General features: G+C 36.7%; 1 protein-coding gene and 2 long non-coding RNA genes across 3 annotated transcripts; all 3 read right to left on the bottom strand.

The window, feature by feature from the left end:
- Positions 1–14,450: 14,450 nt before the first annotated feature.
- LOC145804142 (uncharacterized) lies at positions 14,451–15,344 on the bottom strand. Its single transcript, XR_014345761.1, has 2 exons — positions 15,219–15,344; positions 14,451–14,693 (listed from the first exon to the last, which is right to left on the bottom strand). It is a non-coding gene; the product is annotated as an uncharacterized LOC145804142 (long non-coding RNA).
- A 4,753-nt stretch (positions 15,345–20,097) lies between these two features.
- Positions 20,098–20,970, bottom strand: LOC145803550 (uncharacterized). The gene has a single exon (XM_082896848.1). The coding sequence runs from the start codon at positions 20,968–20,970 to the stop codon at positions 20,098–20,100; it is 873 nt and encodes a 290-aa protein (XP_082752974.1).
- A 387-nt stretch (positions 20,971–21,357) lies between these two features.
- LOC145804143 (uncharacterized) lies at positions 21,358–22,251 on the bottom strand. The gene is made up of 2 exons (XR_014345762.1): positions 22,126–22,251; positions 21,358–21,600 (listed from the first exon to the last, which is right to left on the bottom strand). It is a non-coding gene; the product is annotated as an uncharacterized LOC145804143 (long non-coding RNA).
- Positions 22,252–23,228: the final 977 nt, after the last annotated feature.

Genomic DNA, 23,228 nt, shown 5'->3' on the forward strand with positions numbered 1-23,228 from the left:
TATTCGGCATACTAGTACCAACTATCTGCATTACTGTTCGGAACCCATACGCTGAACTTAACGTTTGTGTTTAGTACTGTGTCACCAAACACAATCTTAATAGCCAGCAAACCAATACCGAACAACTCGAACAAAACGATAACGATTGAAAACAACCGAGAATGTTAATGCAAGACTGATAAACTTACCGATGGAACGCCAACCTCATCAGAATTGCTATCATTGTCCACCATTGCTCTACAAGGTGAAATAACTAATAAGGAGTAATACGTTGGACTTGAAAAGAGCTTTTTGGTTCAAGGTTTCTAGTTCATGAGGTGATGGTGATAAAGAGGATAAATTTAGAATTTAATATGATTAAGAAGAGTAACAGGTTTAAGGTTTATGTTGGTTGGTTATGAACAGTAATATGTTTAGGGTTTAGAAATGTGGAATACGTATAGCTAGGGTGGGGGTGGGAGTGGGTGTATAATATTATAGTGTTAGTTTTTATTTGGTAGGTAGATGTTCCGTTAAATTATGTCTTTTAATGTAATTTTTCTTTCAGGGTATAATTGTAATTAAAAAAAATTAAAAATTGAAGGGCCAAAGAATTTAGACAAGTGCTTATAGCAGCACACCATTAATATAGTAAGAGAGTTAGATCTTATATCATTAGGTGTATAACAAATTTAAAACTTAACACATATCATACCACATCATTGTGGTTGAATTGTGGAAGTTTTTTAGAGGTTTCAAATATTTTACACAATACTCACATGAGTGTATGAGTCTCACATTTATATAAGTATTATGTAAAATATTTAATAATTCATTTAGTGTCTCTAGTATTTTTTTTAATAAAAATTAAATAAAATTAGAGAAAACAAAAGAGCAATTTTATACCGTCAAAATGGATAGCATGTTAGAAAGTATCAACTGGAAACTACCCATGATGATGGGCCAAACATGACCTGTTTTAGACCCATGAAGACCCAATCCGACCTTTTTTCATGCCCCTTCTACTTAGATAGGGGTGTAAAATTGGACCACAGGCTTGTGGAATGCCTAAAGCCCACCCATGGCCTAGGTAGGCTCCGCCCTGTTAGGCCTAGCCAAGCCCGGGTCCGAATCTAACTCAGGACCCTAGGCATGGGCTTGGGTTGTCTGTTTTACAGCCCGGCCTAAAAAATTTTGCCCCCACACCCTGGCCCACCCTACCCTAACAGCTCCTTGCACAGTGCGCAATGTGCACCATACCAACAGTGAGAAATTTGAAAATAAAAAAAAAAAAATTCAAACGGTCAAATGACCATTATTCACCAACGGCCACAATTTTTTATTTATTTTTTATATAAATTATCCCCTCCCAACTCCTATAAATATCACCCATCTCCCATTTTATTTCTCATAAACAAATCTCAACTCTCTCAATTAATTTTGAAGTCTCATTTCTAAGTGGCAATTGCAATTATGCAAAGAAACTTTTATTAGGAGAAACTAGTTTTTGTATCACATTCGCCAAATTAGTAACATTAATTATTTGAATTAATATTTATTAGTTACTCATTTTTACATTGATTACGTCGTAAAATATATTAGTTGTTATTGTTTACTTATTATTGTTTACTCATTATTTTAATTAATTGTTAGTTCACATATATAATTTTACTTACATTACTATGGATTCTAATAATCATAATGTTTATGTCAATATTGATGCATATACACCACATGAATCTATTGATTCTCCTTCTATTGTACCTAATATTCCTCTTCCAGCAGCAACATCATCATTTAGTGGCACGTCTAGTACTGTTTTGGAGCATTTTGAAAGGGTATCTATAACTAATCCTAATGGTACATCTGTATTTAAAGAAAAATGTAAATATTGTGTATATTTACTTAGTGCTTCATCTACAGGAAGTACTAGCCATCTAAATAGGTATGCTCAAAAGACATTTACAAAGTCAACAACCTAATATTAGGACTCAAATGCAATTAGGAGCTTCATCTACTAGTAAATTGCAAACATTTTCATATGATCTTATACGTGTACAAAATTTTGTAATTGATTATATTATTAAAAAAGAGAATCTTTTTACTACTAGTGAATGTGTCATTTTTTAGAAATGATTCACGGAGGTTTTGCATCGCAATATTAAGATTTTTCGAGAAATACTATTAGAAACAAGATTTTAAAGAAATTTGAGAATATTAAAAATGAATTATTTGACATTTTCAAAATTTTGAATGGAAATTTGGTTTAACATCTGATTTATAGTCAAATAATAGTTTAGAATATCAATGTATTACTACACATTTTATTGATAATGATTGGAATTAAATAGAAGAAATATTTCATTTAAATTAGTTGAACTTCCATACACTGGTCATTCACTTGGGGTAGAAATAAGAAATATAATATATGAGTGGGCTTTGCAAAATAAAATATTTACCATTAGTTTAGATAATGCAACATATTACAATCAGACTGTAGCTTATTTGAAATCAACTTTACAATTACTTGTTGATGGTGATTTATTTCATGTTCGTTGTTATACTTATATTTTAAGCTTGATTGTTAAAGAAACTATGCATATATACAAGACTTCTGTACTGGTAATAAAAAATACAGTTGTGTGGGTGTTGATTTTTGACCTTACAACCAAACGGGGAACTTAGCTGGAGAGCACGTGACAGAATAAATTAAACCAAGCCCCCGCCAACGAGAAAACAAGAATACCACGGTGGCTCGTCCACCCGAGAACACTCCGACGATCAAGTCAATCAATCTTATCTCTCAAAGATATCAAACAAGTACTCAATGCACAAGTCAAAGCATACCTTAAACCCACGAGAGCGCCTTACTTTTATAACCAATTGTGCCCTCATTCCCTAGAAGTCTCACTTCATAGGACTCAAGCATAATTCTTATCTCAGACTCTTAGTTAGATATGGATGAACTCCTCAAAAGTCTTATCCCTATCCGAACTAAGCATATCACCTATCTAGGACTCTTGTTCTTTACCCAAATATCTCGGATTCTGGTATTACCATACAAGATCTCGGCAATACCATAGTCACATCGACAATCTGGCTCATCTAGGTGGCACCTTGGCCAATACCCCAGCCATATCTCCTCCACATGGCATGACCCTTAAAATACATCCCTATAACTACCCCCTAGGTTCTATTACCTCAGCAACCTAAGGTGATAGAACCTATATTGTTTGATCTTCCAACATGTCGTGCCATGCCTCAGATTTACCCGGTCCGACTCACATGAATAAACCACCTAATGATAAACAACAAATAACAACTCAAATGAATATAATATAGTCACACAATACATGTGTTTATCCGATTTCATACATTTCTAGAGACAACATCTAAATCGAATGGATGTTCTATAACTAAAAACATATACAGATGTTATAAATTAAATTGAACGCACTGAAGCTTACATCAAACACAAGGATGTAACCCTTACAAGAATAGCACACGGCTAATAAATAATATAAATGGCTCATGGCCTACAAATAATAGAACCACCCTATACGGTTCCGAACACAGCTTCACATCTCAGTCCATATTCATGCATGTACACCTAAAAAACATTTTCAGCCACGTAGGGTGAGCTTAAAGCCTTGTAGAGAATATTTCAAAAGCTAAACATGCTCCACTAGTATAAATGATCATGACGCAATATATATATATATATATATATAATATGCCCAAATGCATTTAAATCCATCTTATTTCTCGACAAAATCTTTTCTTTCAAATTACCAAAACCTAACATTTAATCAAAACGTTTTCCAAGTTCAATACATTTGTTTGACATAAAATCCCTTTCCAAAAATCAATCCAGGTATCTCAATACCAACCAGCAAATATATTGCTAAATTAAATGTGAATATGTTGCTAAACAACAGCAAATACATTGCTAAAACCTTTTTCAAAAATATCCTTTCAAGCAAAAATGATAATAAATAAAATGGGTAAATCTCCAAGGCTAATGTTCATATGAGTAACTATATAAGTCACAATGTCATTTTTATCGGTGCTAACCTCAAGCCCAAAATAACATTTCAAAATCAACCAAATAAAATGAAAAAAAAAAAACTTCTTTCTCTTAATTTTTCCTTTAATAAATTCAAGATCCAACATAGCATGAGAGTACAGAGTGATATTTATGGGTTGCGCTCTCTCATGTTGAGATATCAACGTGAGAGAATTTGAGGATTTGTGGAACCCATCATAGGTCTCGTTTTGATAATTCGAACCATTCACTTTTTAAGACTTGTTGACTAGAATAGTCATACAAAAATTAAGATGATCAGACATAAGTAACTATATATTTGAATCAAATTTATATTACAAAAAATAAATAATTATTCTTGAAATTATATTTGTTGTTTATTTTTTAAAAATAAATATGATTCAAATATATAATTACCGATATCCAATCATCTTGATTTTTTATATGAATATTCTACTTAACAAGTCCTAAAAGTGAACAGTTTGAATCATTATAATCGATTTCAAACCTATCAAGTTCAAATGTTCTCTCAAATTAAGATGACAATTTAAAATAAGCCAAATCCTATTATTTTTCTTACCACCAAAATATATCCTGTTTTCCACCCATCCTTTAGTAGGTATGTCGATTTGCATTAATTAAAAACTCATTTCACTAAAAATTAAATTTTAAAAAAATAATAATAATAAGAAAGAAAAAAAATTGGGCAAGTAATAATTACCCCAGAATTAGGCAAAGAAAATATCACATAATATGATATGATATGCCTTCTAACCCACCGATTGAAATGGACGTGTTATAAATTGGGAGGACCCACCAAGGGTTCATCTTGGGCCCACATTCTAGAGACTGAACTGTGACTCCGTTGTCAACATGTAGAGTAAAGTTTCTTTAGTTCGCTATCGCTTCGACTTTCTATTCTTTAGAAAGTGAAACCTAACCGTGAGGGATATCCACAATCCTTGTGCTTCTTTTAACCATTATTGATGATGCCTTAAACTTAAAAAAGGCAGTATACGAACCGTTTATAAATAATTTGAATTTGACTTATTTAAAGTTCATTTGAATTTAATTTAATTATTTAATAAAAAAATTAAAACTCAAGCTTAATTTTTAAACTTAATTAATATTTGAACTAAGCCCGAGTAAATTCAAGTTTAACTCCACAAGATTTATGGAAAAAAAAAATTGATATTTATTTTTAATAATATATCAAATATATATTTATTAATGTATTGTATTTTGATATTTGTGCAGATTTATATATTTAATTGGTCAAATTTATTATTAATATAAGTGTTATTTTATATTTTAATTATAATTTTCTCTTTATTCTTTGATATATAAATTAATTTAAATTTGAATTTTCTTTTCAAGCTCAAGCTCAACTCGTTTACATAATCAAGTTGACTCGAGTTTGAATTTAACTAATTCTTAATAAATCGAGCTCCAACAACCAAAAACTCAACTTGTTCGCAACCTATTCACACTATTATGATTATGAAAATATTGGTCACTTTGAGACTAAATAGTAATTATCTAATGAGAAATAAGAATAGGTGAAATCACGAACACCTTTGTCATTAAAATAAAATAAAAATGAAAATGATAAAAAAAGCTATGTTGTCAATTGAACATATTGAAAAAAATAATTTTATGAATACTAACACTCTTATTAAAAATCTTATTAAAAATACCATAAGTTAAAGGAAAATGATCCATTCTCACAAAAATCTCCCACAAGAACATTCCTTCATAAACTCTGCCAGTCATAGGCTATTGTAGGAGATTTTTATGAGAATGTAGCATGATCCTAAGTTAAAATATAGTTAGTTATTAAAAAACAAATAATGATAGGCATCATACATACTAAAAATAGACAGAAACAAAGCCATCCAATATATTCTCTTACTGAACCTTGAAAACAAAAATCACGAAAAACTGGGATAGATGTGATTGGGCCGAATAAGCCTAATTGTCATCTTCTACAATAGTATCTCTCTTTAGATGGTTTCATTTGACATCTCAATATAAAAAGGGCCATGCTAAATCCCAAATGAATTATCAAATAGAAAAATGTTCACATTACTCATAAATTTATAGGGTAATTACTCAGTCTTATTATAAAGATTTGTGCATAATTAAACTCTACAAGTGTTTATATAGACCAATATTTTCTATCAATTCGTTGCTAAAAAAGATTTTTTGTGACAATTTTATGAATCTGTTGTTAAAAACTGACAATTAATGACTTTTTGTGACGATTTTTCAAATTTATTGCAAAAAAAGATAAATAGTGACATTTTTCTGTGAAAAATTAACAATTAGTGACATTTTCTACGAAAACGCAGCTAAAAAAATAGAATTTTGTGATAATAATTAAAAGTGAATAAGACTTTTTGATGAACCAAAAAGTCAAAAGGACTTATTGGTGTTTCCATCTTCCTAATAGGACTTTTCAGTCATTCCTCCTAAATTTATCCACAATAATAGAGGGCTGCTATTAGTACTTACCTAAATTCTTTGGACCCCCAATTTCTTTAAGCCCCTACCCTAAACCCTAAATTTTAATAAGATTTTTTTGAACACTCTACTTAATACCAAATTTACCCCTATTGATAATATTATCACACCCAAGGGAATACACACATAATTTTGCACTCTCTCTCCTTCTCCTTTTGATGATCATCCATTTCTTGTTGAAAAGAACACTGACAGTCATTGCATCAATAAACACCATTGTCTCAGTGAAGAACATTGCATCAATGGTCCATCATTGGAATTCCTGTAAACTTTCAACAAAATGAGGAATTGACTCAACGGTGTCCAAAGAATACCGTCGGAAATTCCTGTATACCATTGTAGAAAACTTGCAGGAAATTCCTCTCAGGTAAAACACTCACTAATCACACAATTTGGTGTTGAAGATACAAAAATCAAACTGTTTGACACACTAGTACCGACTATCTGCATTACTGTTCGGAGCCCATATATTGAACTAAATGTTTGTGTTCAGTACTGTGTTACTGAACATAATCTTAACAACCGGCAAACCAATACCGAACAACTTGAACAAAACAATAACGATTGAAGACGACCGAGAATATTAATGCAAAACTAATATAACTTACCAATAGAACACCAACCTCATCAGAATTATTGACATCATCCGCCATTGCTCTACAAGGTGAAATAACTGATAAAGAGTAATACATTGGACTTAAAAAGAGCATTTTGCTTCAAGGTTTTTGATTCATGAGAGTTTATGATGGTGATAAATAGGATACATTTAGGATTTAATATGATTGTGAAGTGTAACAGGTTTAGGGTTTATGTTGGTTGGTTATGAGGAGTAATATGTTTAGGGGTTTAAAAAGATGGAATACGTATAGTTAGAGGTAGGGGTGGCAGTGGGTGTATAATATTGTAGAGTGTTACTTTTTATTTTGTAGGTAGGTGTTTCATTAAATAATGTCTTTTAATTTAATTTTACTTCAGGGTATAATTATAATAAAAAAATTAAAAATTGGGAGGGTGCAAAGAATTTAGACAGGTGCTAATAGTAGCAGTCCAACAATATAGTAAGAGAATTAGGTCTTATATCATTGGGTGTATAACAAATCAAAACTTGACACATATCATACCACATCATTGTGGTTGAATTGTGTAAGTTTTTTGGAGATCTTAAATAGTTTACACAATACTCACATGAGTGTATGAGTCTCACATTTATATAAGTATTATGTAAAATATTTAATAATCCATTGAGTATCTCCAGTATTTTTTGTAATAAAAATTAAATAAAGTTAGAGAAAACAAATGAGCAATTTTGGACGGTCAAAATGGATAACAGGTCAGAAAGTATCAATTGGAAATTGCCCATGATATGATGGGCCAAACATGACCTATTTCAGACCCCATGAAGACCCACCCCGACCATTTTTCCCTTCCTTTCTACTTGGATAGGGATGTAAAATTGGCCTACCAGACCGTGGGACTCCCAAAGCCCCCCCATGGCCTAGGTAGGCCCCGCTCGGTTAGGCCTGGCCAGGCCCGGGTCTGAATCCAGCTTGAGACCCTAGGCCTAGGCTTGGGCTGTTTGTTTTACAACTCGGTCCAAAAAAAATTTCCACGCATCCTGGCCCGTTCCACCCCGCCCCAACAGCTCCTTGCGTAGTGCACACCATACCAATGGTAAGAAATTTGAAGAAAAAAAAATTCAAATGGTCAAATGACCATTATTCACCAACGGCCACAATTTTTTTTTTATTATAAATTAACCCCTCCCTTCTTCCAACTCCTATAAATATCATCCCTTTCCCATTTTATTTCTCACAAACAAATCTCTCTCTCAAACTCTAAATCTCTCTCAGCTCTCAACTCTCTCAATTAATTTTGAAGTCTCATCCCTAAGTAACAATTGTAATTGTGCAAGGAAACTTTTATCAGAAGAAACTAATTTTTGTATTGCATTCGCCAATCGGTAACATTAATTATTTGAATTAATATTTATTAGTTACTCATTTTTTTATGTTAATTATTTTGTAACATATATTAATTGTTATTGTTTACTTGTTATCGTTTACTCATTATTTTAATTAATTGTTAGTTCATATATATTATTTTACTTACATTACTATGGATCCTAATATTCCTAATGTTTATGTCAATATTGATAAATATACACAACATGAATCTGTTGATTCTCCTTATACTGTACCTAATATCCCTCTTCCAACAGCAACATCATCATCTAGGGGCACATCTAGTACTCTTTGGGAGCATTTTGAAAGAGTATCTGTAACTAATTCTGATGGTACAACTATATTTAGAGCAAAATATAAATATTATGCACATTTACTTAGTACTTCATCTATAGGGGTACTAGTCATCTAAAAAAGACATGCTCAAAGACATTTATAAAGTCAACAACCTAATATTAGAATTCAAATGCAATTAAGAGCTTCATCAATCGGTAATTTGCAAACATTTTCATGTGATTTTATACGTGCACAAAATTTTGTAGTTGACTATATTATTAAAAAAGAATAACTTTTTGCTACTAGTGAATGTCCCCATTTTTTAGAAATGATTCACTGAAGTTTTGCATCGCAATATCAAGGTTTTTCAAGAAATACTACTAGAAACAGGATTTTAAAGAAAATTTGAGGATATTAAAAGTGAATTATTTAAGATTTTCAAATTTTTGAATGGAAAAGTATGTTTAACATCTGATTTGTACTCAAATAATAGTTTATAATATCAATGTATTACTGTACATTTTATTGATAATGATTGAAAATTAAATAAAAGAATTATTTCATTTAGATTAGTTGAACTTCCATACACTGGTCATTCACTTGGAGTAGAAATAAGAAATTTAATATATGAGTGGGCTTTGTAAAATAAAATATTTACCATTAGTTTAGATAATGCAACATATTACAATTAGACTGTAACCCATTTGAAATCAACTTTACAATTATTTGTTGATAGTTATTTATTTCATGTTCGTTGTTATACTCATATTTTAAACTTGATTGTTAAAGAAGCTATGTTTATATACGAAACTTCTGTAGTGGTAATAAAAAAAGTGGTTGTTACTATTATGTCTTCTGCTAATCAAATTTTGAAATACAAGAAAATTTGTCAACAAAAATGTATGTCATTTAAAAAATTAATTTTAGATATGGACAGCAGATGGAATTCGACGTATAATATGTTAAAGAGAATTTGTAAATAAAGTAAAACACTAAATTTATTTTTTTACAACAACATCAATAGGAGGAGTACTGACTCCCACAAAACTTAATTGGTGCCAAGTAACCTTATATAAAGATTTTCTAAAAGTTTTTTTATACTACAATAAAATTATTTTCTTATATATATATATATATATATATATGTCTACTTCACCATTTGTTTTACATATGTTACTAGAAATAATGAAAGTTTTCACAAAATATATGGATAATAAATATTATGTAACCATTATTATTGCAGTAAAACCAAATTTTGATAAATATTTTGATCCATTGTCTCATCTTTTAGGTTTAGCCATAATAATTAATCCCATGTATAAAGAAGTTTACAAGAATTTTTCGAACGGATTTTTGCTGATTAAGAACAACTTGCCCCTATTATGAAAACATGAAAAAAATTGTTTGAAGAATATAAGATAGTTGTATCTGCAAATACACCTATGCACACTACGCCTGCCTCATCTCAAGGTGAAAGATTAAGTGTTTTTTCAGCAATAAAAAGTAGAAGAATGTCTCAATATACAAGCATAAGTAGTTATAAATTACAACGTTATTTGGATAGCCCACCAGTGGATGATAACGATAAATTCGATATTTTGGATTGGTGGAAACAAATGAACTGATGTGGCATGTGCTTTCACAAATAACCTGTGATATACTAAGGTGCCGTTTGGTAACATTTACGTTTTTAGTTTTTTGTTTATATTTACAAAAATTTTAAAAACTCAAATAAAAACTTATTTGGTAAATTTTTTATTTATAAATCAGTGGTCTCAGTTTATAAATTTGGCCAAAAAATATAAACTCAAAAAATATGCTTCCATTTTGAGTTTTGAGTTTTTTTTTTTTTGTTTACCACCCAACACTAGCCACCACCCGCCACCATTTTCCATCACCGTCTTCCGTCGCCACCACCCATCTCCCACCACCATCTCCCACCACCACTCACCACCCACCTACCACCACACCACTACCACCAAGACCACCACCCACCTATCATCCACCCGCCACCACCCACCACCCACCACTACCATCCACCACCCGCCACCACGCACCACCACCAGCCACCTGCCACTCATCTGCCACTACCACCCATCACCTACCACCCACCCACCTGCCACCACCACCACCCACCACCACCACCACCACCACCCACTCGCTACCACCCACCACCACCACCACCCACTCGCTACCACCTACCACCCGCTACTGTCACCCACTATAGCGATTCCGGTTTTCCCGTTACTGTTTAGTTATACTTCGGACTTGGTTTCGTGGAGTTGGTTGTTGTATATGCTTTGTTGTCATCCTTTGTTTTCGTATAGTTGAGTTTTAGGATGTATTGGGCAGGTGTGTTATAGGTTGGTTGAGCCTAAGTCTCAAATCTTGTTGCCCAGTTTTCAGGTGATCCGTTCGAGCGGGTCTTATTGCGCTCGAGCGGGGTTTACACACTCCTAGCATTTCGTGCACCTGCAAAACTTCTGCAGGTGTGTTTTTGACGCTCGAGTGGATCTGCTTACGCTCAAGCTGGTCGCGCTCGAGCAGGTATATTGGCGCTCGAGCGAGTAGTTCATTGTCTGTAAAAGTACTAGGAGGGGAAAATCTATGCTTGAGCGGCTTTCCCTTTGCACTCAAGCTTTGCAGTTGTGTCTTGGCGCTCGAGCGCGTACCCTTCACGCTTAAGTGGGTCCAGTTTTTTGTGCCTGATGCTCGAGCGTCCTATTCTCCGCTCAAGCAGGTCATACGTATATCAGATATCAGCTGGGTCTTTTTAGATCACTTTTCAACTTTCACTCTCTCTCTTACTTTACCAAAAACCGATTTTGAGAGCTCCTCTCTCTAGAAAATACCTTCTCTCTAAGGTTTGATCTAGTTAGAGTGATCTCCCACATTTGTCCTTTTGTAAAAAGTGTGGTGATCGTTGAGGCCTACATTTTGATCCGAGAATATTGGGGTTTGGAGCATTTCAGGTTTCTTCATCTTCTTCCATTGAGTCTCATCTCTTGAGGTGGGGATTCCTACTTATTCTTATATGCTTTAACATAGGTGTTGAGCTATTTGTCTAGATGGTTGATATTTGGGAAGTTAGGGTTTGAGTTATGTTTTATAAAAGAGGGGTTTTGTCCTTTGGACTCAAATGTGTATGTTTTGGGTCTTAAAAGGTGATTATTGATGTTAGTTGATGATATTTGGACCTTTGGGTCAATATTGGAAAAAGGGGAAAAAATGCCATGTTTGGGTATAATTGGGTCATTTATGTAATTAATGACATTTATGATGAGAATATGAAATTGAGTTGAAAATAATGAAATTGGCTCAATATGAGATGGAATAGTGAGGTTGGATTTATTAATCGCTCACTTTTGAAAATGTTGATAAATTATCTGTTGATGCATTTATTATTTGTTTAGAAATAACTGCTTTGGGCTATCGGTGGAGGATAGTCATGATTGTTATAGACAATACATGATTATTAGGCAAACCGAAACTAATCAATTGAATATGTCATCGAATATGACAATTGGAATAATACATCGAATTTGTGTATTGATTGAACATGTATATGATAGTCGTTTATAGACAATGTGTTGCGTGAGAGGAGATAGGGGATGTACTCCACGGTTTAGGGAGAGATAGGGGATGGACTCCTAAATCGGATATTATGTGGGAGGTGATAGGGGATACACTCCATTGATACAGCAATTATATGTATCTATTGATGTGTTGATACAGCAAATCTGTGTATCACTTGCGAAGTAAGGAAGTGTTTGTATGTGTTAATGATACAGCAAATATGTGTATCTGTTGAGACTTATGGAAGTATTTTGTTATGAGTTGTTATCTCATTTGTATTATTGAAATGGAAGAACTGTTGACATGAGATGAAATCTCTGTTAAAGTAAATGGCCAGGTTCTGAGCCAGGATTATAGATTGGAAATTTGGATAAGAACTGGAATAAAACATGGACACTTGGTCATGTAATTGAAATGTGTTATGAATTGATTTATGTGAGTTAAACATTTATCGATTGCTAACGTCTTAGTTATTGCTTATATTATGTTTAGCATATCTCTACTAGGCGTTGACTTACCCTATATGGGACATCATTTTCAGGTACAGGTAGCATGCCACCTCTAAGGATGTAGCTTGAGAGGCTTAGTGGCTGGGTCATCTTTTTTATTACATTTTTGTATTACATGTATATCAAGCCAAGGACTTATTTTGTATAGAGTTAGTACTCTTTCTTTTGTAACCAAGTGTTGACTTGGAAAGCTGTAAGCCCGTAGGGCATTTGCTTTTGTTGTTAACATGTAATACATTTGTAAGAAATACTCTGATGGAATGTATTTTGGCTTTATTCTCTTGTCTAAGCATGTCATTATTGTATGCGTTATGGGTTTATTTTGAGGGTGTTACAACTTGGTATCAGCGCGTACTGGGTTTGAATACTTTGGGTACGTGGGAAGTGATTAGTATCACAATGGGTTTGTCTCGCATGTTAGAGACTTATGTGTAATGTTATGTGCTTATGTGATAACATGTTTACGTGATTATTTGGGTATGGAATTCAGTTTCTAGGATATTGATTGGATCTTTGGGTTTCTGTGAGTCTTGTTGGAAAAGCACTTGATCAATGCTGTTTCTAACCGAAACTCTAACAACGCCTCGAGACTATCATTATCCGGAAATAAAATTCGTAAGTGCTTATGTGATTATGTGCTTACGTGGAATGACTTATTGTTGTCCAATGTATTAGGACGTGAGTGTTTTAGCTTCGACACATTTATGAATGTGCTAATGTTCTTCGTTACCTTTATTAGGATGTCAGGGCGAGGACGTGGTAGGCAGGAGATGCCTTTACCGGATGATATTCCGGCACAGTAGGAGGAGGTTGGTCAGGCTAACGTGGCCGAGCCAGCAGGTCAGCAGGCTATGGGCGCTTTAGCCCGTGGGATAGAGCATGGGCATTCTAAGAGCTGAGAATCCAGTTCAGGCCCAGGTTGTTAATACAACGCCTTCCTTTCTGAAGAGGGAGTTCTTCTGGTCAAATCCGGATGAGTTTGTTGGGGATCCGAAGGAGCCACTTAAGGCGGATGAGTGGTTGGAACAAATGACGAAGACGTTTGAGATGCTAGGCATCGAAGACGGGGCTTTGAAGGTGACCTTGGCATCTTTCCAGCTTAAGAGAGATGTGGGTCAGTGGTGGAAATTCATGAGAGGTCGTATTAGTGGTACATGGGAGGCTTTTGTGGATGCTTTCCAGGGGAAGTTCTTGTCTCCATCTGCCAGGGAGAAGCTAAGGGACCAATTTTGCCAGCTTAAGCAGCTGAGTTTGTCTGTGGTCGAGTTTGAGGCCGCGTTTACTAGTTTGTTCAGGTTTGCACTTGAGCTTGTGGCGTTTGAGGAACGTCGTTGTCTGGAGTTTGAGAAGAAGATGAGGCACGGCCTCAAGATGAGAGTTGGGGGTTGTCACAACCCAGAAACCCGCCCCTAAAGGTTTGGGCATGACCTAAGCAAAAACTGACATAAAAACTGATGTACACACCGTACGGGGCCTTATCGGAAGCATAAAATATTAATATAACAGAATTACAAGCATACACCATTGAGCTACTCCTAATATGCCAGGATCTCATGCATTACATACACCATCAAAAGCGGATAAAGTTTAAAACTATATCCTTGAATATCGTGTACAAACACATACATTTACAGTCCTGGCCCGATAATTGGGCATAACAAAAGGAATATGAGAGTTATGTACAACGTCCATAGGTGGCTCTCAAAAAGTAGACCCGTATCTTAGCAGCTTCCCAAAACTAAATGGCCTGGTGTAGTGCCTGGACGTGTAAAGGTTGACAAAAGGGACAGCGTCGAAGTTAGGACTGACCCCCTGACTGGTAACCTACAGAAACAGACATAATGGAGAGTGAGCCGGGCTCAATGAGCAGTAATACATAATGAAAGACGTCTGACTTGAAGCTTAAATACATCAATACATAAAAAGATGCAGCATGCACATGATTTGTCTGATTCTGCGTTTAGCTCATAATGGCCCTAGGCCTATTCCCGTGACATAAGCACGTGGCTATAAGCCCTTGAAACATGATGGCACGAAGCCCTTGAACATATGGCACGAGGCCCTTGTATTACACTTGAAACTTGTGGCGCGAGGCCCTTGAAAATGCACTTGAAACTTGTGGCACATGGCCCTTGAAAATGTACTTGAAACTTGTGGCACATGGCCCTTGAAAATGTACTTGAAACTTGTGGCACATGGCCCTTGAAAATGTACTTAGAACTTGCTTTAACACCAACATATCTTAAACATGCATAAGTACGTTACATACTTGAGACATTAACATAATTGCCTTACATGCCTTGAAACATTGACATGATTACATAACATTACATAGGTACTACTACTCACAGTGTTGAGGTGGCGTGTTGCTTCCTTCTCGAATGTGCCCTGCACACAATTAATACATTAGTTTCTTTTTTTTTTATACAGCATTTCCTGAGTCTTACACCTTGCATGCTTACAACCGCTTTGAAATCATCCGTAAAATATTCTAAACATACCAGAGAGGCAAGCACTCAAAACTGAACAAACATTTAATTTTTCCTGAAAATGAGTCCCCCGCTCGAGCGCCACTTTGGCCGCTCGAGCGGACTGTAAAATACACAAAACTGCTGAGAGGTGGTTTTTCCCGCTCGAGCGGGCTTTCCGCCGCTCGAGTGGACCAAGCGGATTCTGCAATTCCTGAACCTCCATTCGAGTCCCAACCTGGTATTCACTCCATTTTTACATGCAACCTAAGGTTAGGTTAATGCAATATTCCCACCTAACATCCCTATAACATGGATTCTACCTTGAGTATAGTAAATTAACCAAGATTAGAAGCTTCAACAAACCATCTCTCTCCCTAATTCCATTCTTGGATTCAAGTTCTTCATATCCTTGAAACATAACACCTGATATATACATAATTCCATGAAGTGATGATAGAAAACCATAGATTGAAGTATACTTTCATACCACACCCAATCTAGATGCCTAAGCAACCAAGTAAGAGAAACCCTCATTAATCAAGCATGAATTAGACATGAATCAAACATACACATCAATACAAACTCTAAGTGGCCATAACAAAAAGGATTTGAGCTTACCTTGAATTCAATCCTACACCTCTAACAATTTGGCCAAGCTTTCTTGTTGAATCCCTTCTCCCCCGATTTCTCCTCTTTTTCCCCCAAAATGGTATTCTCGTTTGTTTTTGATCAAGGCTCCTAAAGTCTTAGAGATATATATATACATATAAGTAAGGCATATAAGACAAAAATGAATCGTTTAATCTTTCCAAAATTAAAATTTCGCGAGCATGCTTAATATTACCTAAAAATTATGCTGATTACGGATATATAATCAATTTCAGCTAATTAAGCTGTTAAGGCTTCCAATTTCCAATTCAAACGCGTTAATGGTGACAGATAGTTTCCTTGTGAGACAGATAGACATTCATAGACATGGATTTCACTTCCTTAGTCATAATTTTTTTTCACGGAACAACACAGTAAACATTTAAAAGTACCAATCGAGGACTAAGAATATAACAGAAATCATGTGCGAGGGTCGGGTTATTACACTCTCCCCCCCTTAAATAAGTTTGGTCCTCCAAACTTGGGTTACCTTAGGGTTGGAACAGGTGTGGGTATTGATGTTGCATTTCTTCTTCTCTTTCCCATGTTGCGTCGATCCCGTAATGTTCTTGCCACTCCACTTTTACCATTGGAATCTCACGGGTTCGTAATTGTTTTACTTGTCGGTCCAAAATGCGAATTGGTCTTTCCTCATAAATCAACTTGTCGTTCAACTCAATTTGATGGTAGTCAATAACATGTGACGGATCCGGAAGGTACCCACGAAGCATAGAGACATGAAACACGTTATGCACTTGACTCATATGTGGTGGAAGGGCAACTCGGTAAGCTACCGGACCCACTTTTTCCAGAATTTGAAAAGGACCGACATACCGGGGTGTCAACTTACCTTTCTTTCCGAATCTTGGGTGCCCTTTCATCGGAGTGACTTTCACGAAAACATAGCTATCCACTTCAAATTCCAAATCTCTCCGTCGGTTATCAGCATAGCTTTTCTGCCTACTTTGAGCAGTTTTCAATCTTTCCCGAATAACGTGAACTTTTTCAGTAGTCAACCGAACAATTTCAGGCCCTAATAAGGATTTATCCCCAACTTCAGCCCAGCACACGGGAGAACGGCATGGTCTTCCATACAAAGCTTCATAAGGTGCCATGTCTATGCTCGAATGGTAACTATTATTATACGCAAATTCTATCAACGGGGGATGGGTTTCCCAACTGTCTTGAAAATCTAGTACACACATTCGGAGCATATCCTCAAGGGTCTGTATCGTCCTCTCGGATTGACCGTCAGTCTGAGGGTGGAAAGCCGTGCTGAACTTTAATTCTGTACCCATTGCTTCCTGTAAGCTTTGCCAGAATCTAGAAACAAACTTAGGATCTCTGTCTGACACAATTGAGACCGGAACACCATGAAGCCTCACAATTTCATTTACATAAATCTCTGCTAATTTATCTGCATTATACTGAGTTTTTACTGGCAGAAAGTGGGCGGACTTAGTTAATCGGTCCACAATGACCCAAATTGAATTCATACCTCGAGGAGTCCGTGGCAACCCCATAACAAAATCCATAGTCAAATGTTCCCATTTCCATTCTGGGATGGGAAGAGGTTGAAATAATCCGGCAGGTCTTTGATGCTCCGCTTTTACTTGTTGGCATTGCAAACACTTAGAAACAAACTCCGCAATCTCCTTCTTCATACTTGGCCACCAAAAATTCTGCTTTAAATCTCGGTACATTTTAGTACTCCCTGGATGCATTGAGAACCTTGAGGTATGCGTGTCTTTCATCAATTTTTGTTTAAGACTCATCACATTGGGAACACATAGTCGGTTTTGAAATTTGAGCACTGAATCTACCACACCGAATCCCGGTTTTGGTTTTGTTTCGAACTCATCATGTATCTTCCTCAAAGTTTCATCTTCCATTTGGTGCACTTTAATCTCTTCAAGTAAGGTTGGTTGTGCTACTATCGTTGCTATTAGGGATTTTTGACCATGTAACACAAGGTTCAATTCCACCTTATCCAATTCGATTGCCAAGTCCTTTTGTCCTGTAACCATACTTGCCATATCTGCCAAAATCCCCATATTTTTCCGACTGAGCGCATCAGCAACTGTGGTGGCTTTACCAGGATGATAATGAATCTTCAGGTCATAATCTTTCAAAAGCTCCAACCACCGTCGTTGCCGCATATTTAATTCTTTCTGAGTAAAAAGATACTTGAGACTTTTATGATCAGTGTATACCTCACAGGTGCTACCATACAAATAATGTCTCCATATCTTTAAAGCAAAGACTACTGCTGCTAGCTCTAGATCATGCGTGGGATAATTCTTCTCATGGAGTTTCAGCTGTCTAGACGCATAGGCGATGACTCTTCCGTTTTGCATAAGTACGCAACCAAGCCCTTTGTGCGAAGCGTCACTGTAGATTACAAATCCTTCTGTACCGGATGGTAAGGCCAAAACTGGTGCTGTTGTCAACCTTGTCTTCAATTCCTGGAAAGCAGATTCTCGTTCCTCTGACCATTCAAATGCAACTCCCTTTCGTATTAGTTGTGTAAGTGGCACAGCAATTTTAGAAAAATCTTGAACAAATCTCCTGTAATAACCAGCTAACCCCATAAAACTACGCACCTCAGTCACATTAGTGGGAGTTGGCCAATTCACGATTGCCTCAATCTTGTGTGGATCCACAGAAACTCCTTCCTTCGTAATGATATGCCCCAAAAATGCCACTTCTAGTAGCCAGAATTCACATTTCTTCAGCTTTGCATACAATTTCTTTTCCCGGAGGGTTTGAAGGATCACCCGAAGATGATTCTCATGAGCATCTGCATTCTTCGAATATATGAGAATATCATCAATAAAGACCACTACAAAGTCATCCAAATAGGGCTTGAAAACACGGTTCATCAAATCCATGAAAGCTGCTGGCGCGTTAGTAACTCCGAATGGCATAACCAAAAATTCATAATGACTGTACCGGGTTCGAAAAGCTGTCTTCTCAATATCATCAGCCTTGACCTTTAATTGATGGTACCCAGACCGCAGATCAATCTTGGAAAAGACTTGTGCCCCCTGCAGCTGGTCAAATAGGTCATCAATCCTTGGTAATGGATACTTATTCTTGATTGTGACTTTATTAAGTTCCCTATAGTCAATACAAAGCCGGAGTGTTCCATCCTTCTTCTTTACAAACAGAACCGGTGCACCCCACGGAGACACACTCGGACGAACGAACCCCTTGTCCAATAAATCTTGCAACTGCACTTTCAATTCCTTCATCTCAACTGGCGACATTCTATACGGAGTCTTTGATATGGGTTGAGTTCCCGGTGCTACTTCAATGGCAAACTCAATTTCACGGTCTATCAACTGCCCTGGTAATTCTTCAGGAAAGACGTCCGGAAATTCACACACAATTGGGATCATGTCAACAGTTCCATTCACTATTTGTCCCTCCAAAACACTGCATAAATACCCCTAACACCCCTTTTGAATTAATTTACATGCCTTTGCTGCCGAGATCAAATAAGGTGGAGAAATTACACCATGCCCCTGTAAGGTAGACTCGAATTGTCCCAGAGGGTGGAAACTGACTCGTTTAGTTAGGCAATCTATAGTTGCACCGTATTCACCCAACCAATCCATTCCCAGAATAATATCAAAATAAGTCATGTCGAGAGGTAATAGATTGGCATACACCCGGACATCCCCAAGCTCGAGTTCGCAACCATAATAGACAGAAGCACAAAGTACAGAATCTCCCATAGGTGAAGATACACACAACATATAAGACAGTGTTTCTTCAGTTTTATCTAAGTTTTGTGCAAATAATTTTGACACAAAGGAATGAGTAGAGCCAGAGTCAAATAAGATAGAAGCAGAATGACCGTGAACCATAAATGTACCTGACACCACTGTTGCTGCATTCTGCACATCTCCTGGAACCAATGCAAACACTCTGCCTTGTCTCGCCATGTCTTTATTGTTGTTAGGTTTGACCGGTGCCTTGGTGCTAGTAGTTGGTGTAGACCCCGCTGAGCTAGTAGCAACCCTGTTACTATTCCGTTGAGTCCTCTGAGGGCAATCCTTTATCAAATGACCCGTTTTTCCGCACTGATAACAGGCTCCAGACTTCTATTGGCATATCCCATGATGCCTCTTTCCACATTCCGAACAAACAGGAATTGTACCCTGATTAGGGGCAGAAGTATTCGAAGTCCCTGAGTTTTGTTTCTTGTTTGGTGGAGTAGCCGCTCCCTTTGACCATTGATTATTTTGCCTCTTTCCTTTCCATTCAGCAATCCGATTCTGAGCAGCAAGGTTTCCCTCCGCTATAACAGCCCTCTCCAGCACATCTACATAGGTAGGCAACTTTAACATATTAACTCGATCCAAGATAGCACCCCGTAAGCCCCCTTCAAATTTTCGTGCCTTCTTATAGTCCGTGTCCACCATATGCGGTGCATACCGGGCTAACTCTGCAAATTGGGCCTCATATTCGGCAACAGTCTTGTTCCCTTGTCTGAGCGTTTCAAATTCAGTCACCTTTTTGTCCCGCATGCTTTGGGGAAAATATTTATCATAAAACAGCCCCAAAAATCTGTCCCATGTTAACTCTGGATGGATTGTTCTCGTTAGCATCCACCACCTCCGTGCCTCGTCCTCAAGAGTGAAGGCAGCTAGTTGTACCTTTTGAGCTTCGGTGCAGGGAAAGACTTCAAATAACTTCTCTATGCCTAATACCCAGGCCTCAGCTTTCATCGGTTCTATTCCTCCCTTGAAAGTTGGCGGTTTCATCTTTTTAAACTCCTTAGTAAGAGTGATAGTTCGGTCTTCAGCGTGGAAATCTTGCGCTACAGGTGGGGGTACTGGTGGTGGTGGCGGTTGTTGGTGAGGCTGTTGCTGTTGTTGCCGTAAAGTCTCTGCCATTTCCATAAGCATCCTTTCCATCCTATCCAATCGTGCTGAGGTGGCATCTTCCACATCTTCGGTCCTTGTTCTCACCATGATCTACACAACAATAAATTTAAATACTATTGACATAATGCAACATGGTTAGTATTATCAGAGTACACTTAATGTTGCCATCGAACTTGTCTTACATTTTTAGGATGTCATGCATGAGGCCTAAATCCTTTCTAGACACCCTACAGCTCAATGGATCCGTGTGTGAGATAGCAACTCGTGCTCTGATACCACTGTCACAACCCAGAAACCCGCCCCTAAAGGTTTGGGCATCACCTAAGCAAAAACTGACATAAAAACTGATGTACACACTGTACGGGGCCTTATCGGAAGCATAAAATATTAATATAACAGAATTACAAGCATACACCATTGAGCTACTCCTAATATGCCAGGATCTCATGCATTACATACACCATCAAAAGCGGATAAAGTTTAAAACTATATCCTTGAATATCGTGTACAAACACATACATTTACAGTCCTGGCCCGATAATTGGGCATAACAAAAGGAATATGAGAGTTATGTACAACGTCCATAGGTGGCTCTCAAAAAGTAGACCCGTATCTTAGCAGCTTCCCAAAACTAAATGGCCTGGTGTAGTGCCTGGACGTGTAAAGGTTGACAAAAGGGACAGCGTCGAAGTTAGGACTGACCCCCTGACTGGTAACCTACAGAAACAGACATAATGGAGAGTGAGCCGGGCTCAATGAGCAGTAATACATAATGAAAGACGTCTGACTTGAAGCTTAAATACATCAATACATAAAAAGATGCAGCATGCACATGATTTGTCTGATTCTGCGTTTAGCTCATAATGGCCCTAGGCCTATTCCCGTGACATAAGCACGTGGCTATAAGCCCTTGAAACATGATGGCACGAAGCCCTTGAACATATGGCACGAGGCCCTTGTATTACACTTGAAACTTGTGGCGCGAGGCCCTTGAAAATGCACTTGAAACTTGTGGCACATGGCCCTTGAAAATGTACTTGAAACTTGTGGCACATGGCCCTTGAAAATGTACTTGAAACTTGTGGCACATGGCCCTTGAAAATGTACTTAGAACTTGCTTTAACACCAACATATCTTAAACATGCATAAGTACGTTACATACTTGAGACATTAACATAATTGCCTTACATGCCTTGAAACATTGACATGATTACATAACATTACATAGGTACTACTACTCACAGTGTTGAGGTGGCGTGTTGCTTCCTTCTAGAATGTGCCCTGCACACAATTAATACATTAGTTTCTTTTTTTTTTATACAGCATTTCCTGAGTCTTACACCTTGCATGCTTACAACCGCTTTGAAATCATCCGTAAAATATTCTAAACATACCAGAGAGGCAAGCACTCAAAACTGAACAAACATTTAATTTTTCCTGAAAATGAGTCCCCCGCTCGAGCGCCACTTTGGCCGCTCGAGCGGACTGTAAAATACACAAAACTGCTGAGAGGTGGTTTTTCCCGCTCGAGCGGGCTTTCCGCCGCTCGAGTGGACCAAGCGGATTCTGCAATTCCTGAACCTCCATTCGAGTCCCAACCTGGTATTCACTCCATTTTTACATGCAACCTAAGGTTAGGTTAATGCAATATTCCCACCTAACATCCCTATAACATGGATTCTACCTTGAGTATAGTAAATTAACCAAGATTAGAAGCTTCAACAAACCATCTCTCTCCCTAATTCCATTCTTGGATTCAAGTTCTTCATATCCTTGAAACATAACACCTGATATATACATAATTCCATGAAGTGATGATAGAAAACCATAGATTGAAGTATACTTTCATACCACACCCAATCTAGATGCCTAAGCAACCAAGTAAGAGAAACCCTCATTAATCAAGCATGAATTAGACATGAATCAAACATACACATCAATACAAACTCTAAGTGGCCATAACAAAAAGGATTTGAGCTTACCTTGAATTCAATCCTACACCTCTAACAATTTGGCCAAGCTTTCTTGTTGAATCCCTTCTCCCCCGATTTCTCCTCTTTTTTCCCCAAAATGGTATTCTCGTTTGTTTTTGATCAAGGCTCCTAAAGTCTTAGAGATATATATATACATATAAGTAAGGCATATAAGACAAAAATGAATCGTTTAATCTTTCCAAAATTAAAATTTCGCGAGCATGCTTAATATTACCTAAAAATTATGCTGATTACGGATATATAATCAATTTCAGCTAATTAAGCTGTTAAGGCTTCCAATTTCCAATTCAAACGCGTTAATGGTGACAGATAGTTTCCTTGTGAGACAGATAGACATTCATAGACATGGAT

This window comes from Camellia sinensis, chromosome 12 (genome assembly GCF_055761805.1).
Source record: "Camellia sinensis isolate YWXY chromosome 12, ASM5576180v1, whole genome shotgun sequence".
Lineage (NCBI taxonomy): Eukaryota > Viridiplantae > Streptophyta > Magnoliopsida > Ericales > Theaceae > Camellia > Camellia sinensis.

Bases quoted from the DNA above. Each gene is read 5' to 3' on its own strand.
- LOC145803550 (XM_082896848.1), bottom strand. From the start codon at position 20,970: ATGGTGAGAACAAGGACCGAAGATGTGGAAGATGCCACCTCAGCACGA.